The 10,000-nt window shown below is 43.6% G+C and overlaps 1 protein-coding gene across 1 annotated transcript in view; it reads right to left on the bottom strand.

Moving 5' to 3' along the window:
* Positions 1-10,000, bottom strand: part of LOC126998314 (putative neural-cadherin 2) — a 154,397-nt gene that overhangs the window by 25,518 nt on the left and 118,879 nt on the right. Inside the window, exons 14-15 of the mRNA XM_050859800.1 lie at positions 8,445-8,611; positions 517-706 (exon numbers count right to left, since the gene is read on the bottom strand). Of these exons, the coding sequence (XP_050715757.1) occupies positions 517-706; positions 8,445-8,611 (357 nt within the window). The remainder of the gene's footprint in view (positions 1-516; positions 707-8,444; positions 8,612-10,000) is intronic.

Genomic DNA, 10,000 nt, shown 5'->3' on the forward strand with positions numbered 1-10,000 from the left:
TCACCGCCGAGTGGTCTAAGACTACTCACATGCTGTCCTGAAGACCACCCATCAACCCGGACTCTATAGAAGAAACCGTCCAAGTAAATCAAGAATGAGTTCCGGGGGTCAGCATGAGCCAAGAATAAATGGCGCCACTTTAAAAAAAATTGCCTGCGCTATGATGGGCTTGGGCCGACCACCAGGCCCCTGAAGAAAGCCTACCGGCGCTATAGGCGAACAACAAAAAAAAAAAAAAAAAAAAAAAAAAAAAAAAAAAAACGCACACACAAAAAACTGTGCAAAGAAGCGACAAATTCCCATCACAGCAACAACAACAACAACAACAACACACACACACACACACACACACACACACACACTAAAAAATCTAAAAAAATATACAGAAAAGAAACACGCAAATAAAAAAAACATACCTGGAAGAAGATTAAATGGAGAAAAGGATGGAGAAGAAGAAGAAACAGAAGGAAAAAAAAAAAGAATAAGAAAAACAAATAAACTGCCCATTCTACTCACCCTCGGCGCCCACCCTTCGAGGAGGCTGGCGGGCGTTGCTGAGGCGTGGGCGTGGCTGGTGGGCGTGAGGATGAGGCGGGCGGCGTGGCGGAGCATGGCGTGGGTCAGCGGGCGCACCACCACCGTCACGTTAGCCTCCACGCCCTCCTGAGCCCACGCCTTGTCGCTGACCAGGAGGCGAAGTTCGTATCTGAGAAGAGAGGGGAGTAGTGGTGGTTTTTAGAGGTTAGGGGTTAGCATGAGATGGGGGGAAGGAGTGGAGATGAAGGGAAGAGAGTGATAGGGAGGGAATGACTACGAAAGAAAGAGGTTACGAGTGAAGCTGAGGGGAAGGGAGTAATAGGGAGGGAGTAGCTGGGAAATGAGGAGGTTACGTGTGAAGGGAGGATTGAAGATGAAGGGAAGGGAGTGGTAGGAAGGGAATGGCTAGGAAAGGGAGAGGTTAGGTGTGATGGAACGGGTGGAAAGGGAGGGAGGGGAGTGATAGGGAAGGAATGGCTGGGAAGGGAATGAAGTTACGAAGGAGGGAAGGATTGAAGATGAGAGGAAGAGTCATAGGAAGGGAGTGGCTAGGAAGGAAGATCTTACAACGGAGGGAAGGGGGAATGAATGATGGGAAGGGAGTATTTGGGAAAGGGAGAGGTTACGTGTGAGGGAATGGGAAGTGAGTGAATGGAAGGGAGTGATGGGAAGGAGGTAAGTGGGAATGGAAAATGTTACGAGGGAGGGATACGGAAGTGAGTGATGGTACAGGAGTGATGGGGAGGGAGAGGCTGGGAAAGGGAGAGGATACGTGTGAGCGAAGGGGAAGTGAGTGACTGGAAGAGAGTGATGGGGAGAGAGTGACTGGGCAAGGAAGAAGTTACATGGAAAGGAAGGGGAAGTGAGTGACCGGACGGAAGTGATAGGGAGGGTGTGGCTGGAAATGGAAGAAGTTGCGAGGGAGGGATAAGGAAGTGAGTGATGGGACGGGAGTGATGGGACGGGAGGGGCTGGAAAAGGATGAGGTTGCGAGTGGATGACAGAAGGAAGGGAGAGGCTTGGAGGGGATGGCAGGCATTAAGGTAGGAATAGGTAGAGTCGGCGGGACAAGGCTCAGGTGAAGCAGGAGAACTGTCAAACGGCCATATTGGTCCAGTCAACAGGTCACGGCAGCACCGACATTCTTTGCTGAGCCCATGATGTTATTAAGCCCTTAGTACCTCCATGGGTGTGCCCATAAAGGTATTAAGGGTGTGCTCACCTGGAGTTGAAAGGAGCCTCAAAATTATCCACCTATACATGTCAGGCCTTTGTTATTCAAGTATTATCCACATTACATGACAAAGGTGTCTTTTCCACCTTAGAAAGCCATATGCCTGCCAGTGACCCTCTGCACAACCACCTTGTGCTACTCATCAAAACAGTCGCAGAAACATATTTACTGGTAAGGTGTTCCTATGCAGTAAAACAATTTACAGCAAGGAATATTGCCTTAAAACATGTCAAGAGTAGGACTGCTATGAATAAGTTAGTACTGTTTAGTGATATATGAATGAAGTGTGTATAGAATTTGTTGCTACAGAAAGTCTCAAATATATGAACGTTTGTTTCTATATCCTTTTAGGTTAGTATGTGAAAAAGAAATAAAGATGATATATATATATATATATATATATATATATATATATATATATATATATATATATATATATATATATATATATATATATATATATATATATATATATATATATATATATATATATATATATATATATATTTGTTCTGTATTTGCAAGTAAGAAAGCACGCTCGCCTCTACCTATTCCTACCTCAATGATGGCAGGAGGAGGGGAGAGGTTACGAGTGGATTGCAGGAGGAAGGGAGAGGTTATGAGGGGATGGCAGGATAAGGAAAGAAGCATAGAGGGAATGACAGGAGGAAGGGAGAGGTGTGTAGGGGATGGCAGGAGGAAGAGAGAGGTTATGAGGGAATGGCGAGAGGAAGGGAAATGTTTGGATGGCATGGTAAGTGAATAGGGCTAGGTGAGAGATGAGCAGAGGAGGAAAAGAAGCGAAGAATGTAATGAAACAGCTGGATATGTGAGGAAAGAGGAAGAGAGACATGAATGAAAATATGAGAAAAGGATATTGGAGGAAGACGAAAAACATTATAATATAGGAAAGGGGGACATTAAAAAGGATCAAAGGAGAACAAACGCTACGCTTTTCACCAACCCTTAGTCATTAAACCAGATGAGGGGAGGAGAGACTAAAGTAAAATAAAAAAAAGCGAATATAGGGGGAAAAATAAGAGAAAGAAGAGGAAGAGGGTAGACAGCAAGCTTGAGGCGAAGTAAAGATCGTCATAAGAGCAGAAATGAGAGGTGGAACAAGAGAGAGAAGGAGAGAGACTAAAGTAATATAAAAAAGTGAACAAAATGGGAGAGAGACAGGAGAAAGAAGAAGAAAAGGGCAAAAAGTAAGTTAGAGGCGAAGTAGAAGCCATCATACGAGGAGAAAAGAGAGGAGGAATAGGAGAGGGAAAAAGAGAGAGGGAGAGGAGGAAAACATGGCTGTAATTAACGAAATCAAATAAGCATGAAAGGAACCTAATTATCCACGGCAATCAGACAGGTGAGAGAGGGGGGGCCAGGTGGGGAGGTAGGGCGGTGCGGCGGCGGGTTGGGAGTGATCGCGTTGTGGTTGGCTCTGGTCTGGCTCGGTTCGCAGTGATTCAGGTATGGTGCAGCCCAGAGCCATGGCATAGGAGAGCCTGGCCAGCTTGATTACAGGCGCCATATTGCTACCGAAAGAGCCGCGCGAAATTAAAACTGCGAAATTAAAACTGATGTTAGTATAATAATGTTTTTTTTTGTGCTCTAGGTATTGTCAGGATCTCGAAGAAGAACCTTGAGCGCAATAAACAATCCACTTTTTTTTTAAATTTCTCGCTGGTCTTTTGGTAACAATAAGGCGCCTGTGATGAAGTTGACCAGACGCTCCGAGTGAGGTGTATTTCGGGGGCATTTCATTTGGGTGAAACTTTCGATATGTTCCCCATCACCTGGACGCCAGCTAATCATGTCGATCGGGCGGCCATATTGTTGGATCCATGAAAGGAAGGCAAGATCTCGGAGACCAGCAGATAACAAAAATAAATTCGATGGTTTTTGAGTTGATTGAGCTATGAAAAATGGGGATAATGTATGGAGTGTAGAAGTAACAAAACCAAAAGTAAAGCCTGAGTTAGAACTGAAGAGGAAAAAGAAAACTCAGCAACATATATACACTAGGAATTGCCATCAAAATGAGTGCGAAAAGAAAAAGAAATAGAAAGAAAGGAAAAACGGAAGAAACAACAAAATAGGACATAATAAAAAAAGGTGCGCAAAGTCGTAAATAAGCATTGTACAAGTAAGTCACCTAACGCTCAGTCTAATACCCAACCGAAGGGATATAGGGAGGGAGCACCGTTGCTAGATTATCGTACTCAGGGCCCCATATTTACCGGTTTCTGAGCCATAACTATTGCCAAAAAACACCAATAATTAACTATTTTGACGATAACTATATATGAAGGCAGTTATTGGGGTCGAGGAAGCAGTTTTTGGGTCGGAAATCGGCAAACATGGGAGGCTGAGTACGACAGTCTGGCACCGTTGGGAGGGAGTATTTGGGAAAGGAAGAAGGTACGAGTGGATGACAGAAGGAAGGGAGAGGTTTGGTTTGGAGGGGATGACATGAATACGGGAGATATGTTTGAAGGAAATGGTATACGAGGAAGGCAAACGGTTTGGAGGGAATGGTATACGAGGAAGGCAAACGGTTTGGAGGGAATGGTATACGAGAAGGGAAAAAGGTTTGGAGGGAATGATTAGTGAACTGGGAAAGATGAGAGATGAGCAGTGCAGGAAAAGAAGAGAAGAATGCAGTGAAAGTGGTGACTAGATAGTGTTTTCCGGTACACAATTGGAGCGCGTTCACACAAGTGGAATGTATCATGCTCTTTGATCGGTTGAGTCTCGTTCAATTTGGTTGGGTCCGGTTCGAAATGGGTTATGCAAGGTGGGGTAAGGTCAAGGGTTAGGTCAGAGAGAGAGAGAGAGAGAGAGAGAGAGAGAGAGAGAGAGAGAGAGAGAGAGAGAGAGAGAGAGAGAGAGAGAGAGAGAGAGAGAGAGAGAGAGAGAGAGAGAGAGAGAGAGAGAGAGAGAGAGAGAGAGAGAGAGAGAGAGAGAGAGAGAGAGAGAGAGAGAGAGAGAGAGAGAGAGAGAGAGAGAGAGAGAGAGAGAGAGAGAGAGAGAGAGAGAGAGAGAGAGAGAGAGAGAGAGAGAGAGAGAGAGAGAGAGAGAGAGAGAGAGAGAGAGAGAGAGAGAGAGAGAGAGAGAGAGAGAGAGAGAGAGAGAGAGAGAGAGAGAGAGAGAGAGAGAGAGAGAGAGAGAGAGAGAGAGAGAGAGAGAGAGAGAGAGAGAGAGAGAGAGAGAGAGAGAGAGAGAGAGAGAGAGAGAGAGAGAGAGAGAGAGAAGGGGTAAGTGTTGCTAAGGGGTCGTTACACTTTAAAGGGAAGGCACGACCAAAACGACAAAAAAAAAAAAAAAAAGCACACAACGAAGCTAACACACAGAGCTGTCACTGGCGGGCGTCGAGGCAACAACAATTTGTGACCCTTGAAGGTAAGAAGGAAGGAAGGAAGGAAGGAAGGAAGTAGGAGGGAAGGTAGTTGGGAAGGAGGGTGGTAGGAGGGAAGGAGGAGAGTAAGAAAGAAAGGAGTGCAGGAAAGGAGTGACAGGAGGGCACAGAGGAAATTTAGGAGATCAGGAAGGAAAGAGAGGAAAGGAGGAAAGGGTGGAAATTCATCTCCTGCCTGCTTGGTATTTGACATTGTGCTGATAATTAAAAAAAAAGATTAGAAGATGAAGGAGAGGAGGAAGTAGAAGAGGAAGACGAAGAAGAAAAAAAAGAAGAAGAAAAGGAAGAGGAGGAAGACGACGACGACGAAGAATAATAATAAGACGAGGAAGAAGATGATGAAAAAGTGAATGACGAGGAAGAAAAAAGAAGAGGAAGAAGAAAAAGAAGAGGAAAAGGAGGAAGAAGGAAAAAAAGACGAAGAAAGAAAGGAAAATGAAAAGAAAAAGAAAAAAAATCATGAAAGAAGAAGACGAAAAAGAAAAAAAGAAGGAATATAACAACAAATGATGATGAAAAACCAAAAAAATAATAGTATTAATAACCAGAAGGACAAGAAGAAGCAAAATAAGAGAAAGTCGAAAAAGAAAAAAAAAATCAGACACACACACACACACACACACACACACACACACACACACACACACACACACACACACACACACACAAGCAGAGCGGCCAAGGTCAGGTCAGTATAGAGGTTTGTGACCTTTGGAGAGGCACTGGTGGCCTGGACGTAAGTGGTGTTGATGGTGGTAAAAGAAGAGGAAGAGGAGGAGGAGGAGGAGGAAGGGGATGTGGGCGTGATAGTGATGGTGGTGGTAGTGGAGGTGGGGGAGGTGGTGGTATTGGTGGTGATGATAGTGATGAAGATGGTGATGGTGGTTGTTGTTGTAAGGTTGTGTGGCAAGGGAAACGACAAGGAAAGTGGAACAGGAAGAAAACAGAGGAAGGGAAGACGATAAGGAGGAAGAAACTGGATGACAAGAAAGGTGGAAATGACAAAAAGTAAGGAGCTGAAATAAAGGGAAGGGGGAAGGGACGGAGAACAAGGAAAAGAGAGAGAAGGAAAGTGGAACAGGGGAAGAACAAGGAACTGGAAAATAAGGAAGGTGTAACTGGCATAAAAGGAACTTGGTGAAGACGAAGGCTGAACTTATAAAAGAGAACAAAAAACAGGACAAACAATAAGGAAGATGAAACTGGATAACTGGATGAGAATAGAAGCGAGGAGGTAGGAAAGGAAAACTGGCTGAGTATAAAAAAATTAACAACCCATTAGTAACAGAAGAGATAAATAAATATAAATAAATAAAGATGATGATTGAGATTATAAACTGTTAGTGAAATAAGCTTCTAAAAACGACGAGAGAGAGAGAGAGAGAGAGAGAGAGAGAGAGAGAGAGAGAGAGAGAGAGAGAGAGAGAGAGAGAGAGAGAGAGAGAGAGAGAGAGAGAGAGAGAGAGAGAGAGAGAGAGAGAGAGAGAGAGAGAGAGAGAGAGAGAGAACTTTCTTCCACCATTTACCTAATTCGCCTTCCCCACTTTAATTTTCCTTCCCGCTGTTAAGGCATTCACTTCTTTTCTTCTTTTATCATGTGCTATTTTTTTTCTTTTGCTGTTTAAGAAATTTCATTGAATATTAAAAAAAGCGGAAAAATAAAAGAACAAAGTGCAAAGGAAAGGTGGCGGAGGCGCATGAGAGGAGCCTGGAGGAGCTTGTTTGTCTGTCTATCTGTTTGTCTAACTGTCTGTCTGCTTCTCTCTCTCTCTCTCTCTGGGCTTCATTAAAAGAAACATTTTATTAAAAAATAAAAATGTAATACTTCCGTTCTACAATAGTTTAGTCAGACCCCACTTGGAATATGCGGTACAGTTTTGGTCTCCCCACCATGCAAAGGACATTGCTAAATTAGGAGGTGTTCAACGTCGGGCAACAAAAATGATCCCTTCCTTGCGCAACAAACCCTTCGACGAGAGGCTTTCCACCCTTAACATGTTCTCTCTTGAGAAACGTCGCCTTCGAGGAGAACTGATTGAATGTTTTAAAATACTTAACGGATTCACGAATGTGGACAAATCAAAATTGTTTATGATCGATGACACTTTGCGAACGAGGAATAATGGCACAAAACTTAAATGTAGACAAGTAAATTCAGACTGCACCAAATTTTTCTTCACCAACGTTGTAGTGCGAGAATGGAATAAGCTCCCACCTTCAGTGGTCCAGTGTAACACCATTGACTCCTTTAAAAACAAGCTTGACCGACACTATCTTCAACTTAACATTAACTAGAGTTGAAATGCAAAGTTTTGGAGCCATCTGTATAATGTAGAATCACTTAGGTTTAAGGACAGACCATGGGGTGTGTGTGGTCTGATTCTCTTTGCAAATCTATGTAAATCTCTCTCTCTCTCGCGGCGTTAAACTCAATATGCGCGGCGTTAAACTCAAAAGCGTTCAATGCGTCAAAGACTTGGGGGTCAAAATCGCGTCAAACCTCAAATTCTCACAGCAATGCATCGATGCAGCAAATAAAGCGAACAGAATGTTGGGCTTCATTAAAAGAAACTTTGTATTCAAGAATAAAGATGTAATACTCCCGCTCTACAACAGTTTAGTCAGACCCCACTTGGAATATGCGGTACAGTTTTGGTCCCCCCACCATGCAAAGGATATTGCTAAATTAGAAGGTGTTCAGCGTCGGGCAACGAAAATGATCCCTTCCTTGCGCAACAAATCCTACGAAGAAAGGCTTTCTACCCTTAACATGTTCTCTCTTGAGAAACGTCGCCTCCGAGGAAAATTGATCGAATGTTTTAAAATACTTAATGGTTTCACGAATGTAGACAGATCAACATTGTTTATGATCGATGACAGTCTGCGCACGAGGAACAATGGCGTAAAACTCAGATGTAGACAAGTAAATTCAGATTGCACCAAATTTTCTTCACCAACGTTGTAGTGCGAGAATGGAATAAGCTTCCACCATCAGTGGTCCAGTGTAACACGATTGACTCCTTCAAAAATAAGCTCGACCGTCACTTCCTTCAACTTAATATCAACTAGAGTAGAAATGCAACGTTTTGGAGTCTTCTGATTAATGTAAAATCACTTAGGTTTAAGGACAGACCACCAAGTCTGGACCATGGGGTCTGTGTGGTCTGATTTTCTATGTAAATCTCTCTCTCTCTCTCTCTCTCTCTCTCTCTCTCTCTCTCTCTCTCTCTCTCTCTCTCCCCCCCCTTCACCCCTTACCTGCCGGGCTGTAGGTGGGGGGAGGCGAAGAGCGCGCCGGTGCTGGGGTTGAGGGAGAAGAGAGGGGGCGGGGGGAGGCCGGCCCAGCGGAAGGTCTTGTCGGCGAGGTCACAGTCATCCGGGTCATCCACGTGCACGCGACCCAGGGCAACCTCTGACCTCCCTCCCTGCGACACGTATGAAAAAAGTGTCAAGTTATACACAGAGAAAAGGATGCGCCTGAGAGACAGAAAGAAAGAATGATGAAAAATTCAGTCTGATTGAATTATTCATCGGCACAGCTCTGACCTGCCTACCTGCGACACTTATTAAGAAAAGTTGTTATACCCAGAGAAAAGATCCTGACATGCGCCTGAGAGGAAGCTAAGTGTAATGCAAATTTCAGGTTGGTAGAGATTAATTATGATCGACCAAGGCCACCTCTGATCTGCCTCCTGTGACATGTGAGAAAAAAAAGTCGTAATACCGAGTGGTCTTGACGCGCCTGAGAGAGAGAACAATGATGCAGATTTCAGGTTGATACACATTAATTAATTATAGATGTACCCAAGGCCACCTCTGATCTGCCTCCCTTTGACAGGTATAAAGTTTTAATTCACGTTACCCTTGTCTGTTGTATTCCAAGCTTTCCTTTACTGTGAGGTGTCCGTTATTGCCAAGTCTAAATTTAACTGCAGCGTCTAAAAAGAAAGAAAAACAAAACAAAACATACATACTACATACTTCACCTTCAATTATATACGTTTTTCTTTGTATACCGCTAATGCCAACTTTAATAAGACTTACAGCAGCGTCTAAACAATTTCTCGTCTTCGTTGAATTCCACATTTTTCATTCTCAATTATCTCTTTCTTGGTATACTTTATGCAAGCTATTATTGACAGAGAAAATGCGTATGATGGATGTAGCCCTTCACTCGTTGATGTGGTGCATAGAAAGATTGTAAAGAAAACGAACTAATCTATTGAAATTTTGCAAGCGACCTCGGGGATATGGCCTTGAAGGAGTGGGGTTGTAATGTTGGCGTGTGAGAATCGGTCACAATATATAAAAAAAGTACTCAAAAAACAAGAAACATGGATACATTATTGGCCAAGGTCATCTCCGTTCTGCCTAGGTAGGAAACACATCGTCACCTTCGTAAACAAACCGCCTAAGTCATTATTTTCTACTTTACAGGAAATCAGAAAAGAACTGTCATTATCTCATTTGGCTTCAGATTTAGGCAGGAATGAAAAGGCCAATTCTAGAACACTCAAACCCTGAATGACGAAGGCAACTATACAAAAATGGGCGTCACATGATGAAAAACTGATGTAAACAAAAACCTGGAAATCGCTGAAAAATGACTTGGCGATTATTTTATGAGGGTGACGATATGACGAGAAAAAGTAAGGTAACGTTTGGAGCATAAGCCAAAGCTGCGCGTTCCTGCGGTGCTCATCTCCGTCCCGTTGGCCATTTGAGGACGTGGTGGGAGAGAACTCATTAACCAGACACAGGGCATCCGGTTTGCCACAGTTTATCCTCCCCAGGTTTCCCCAGGTACGCATTTA

The sequence above is a fragment of the Eriocheir sinensis genome, chromosome 14 (assembly GCF_024679095.1).
Source record: "Eriocheir sinensis breed Jianghai 21 chromosome 14, ASM2467909v1, whole genome shotgun sequence".
Lineage (NCBI taxonomy): Eukaryota > Metazoa > Arthropoda > Malacostraca > Decapoda > Varunidae > Eriocheir > Eriocheir sinensis.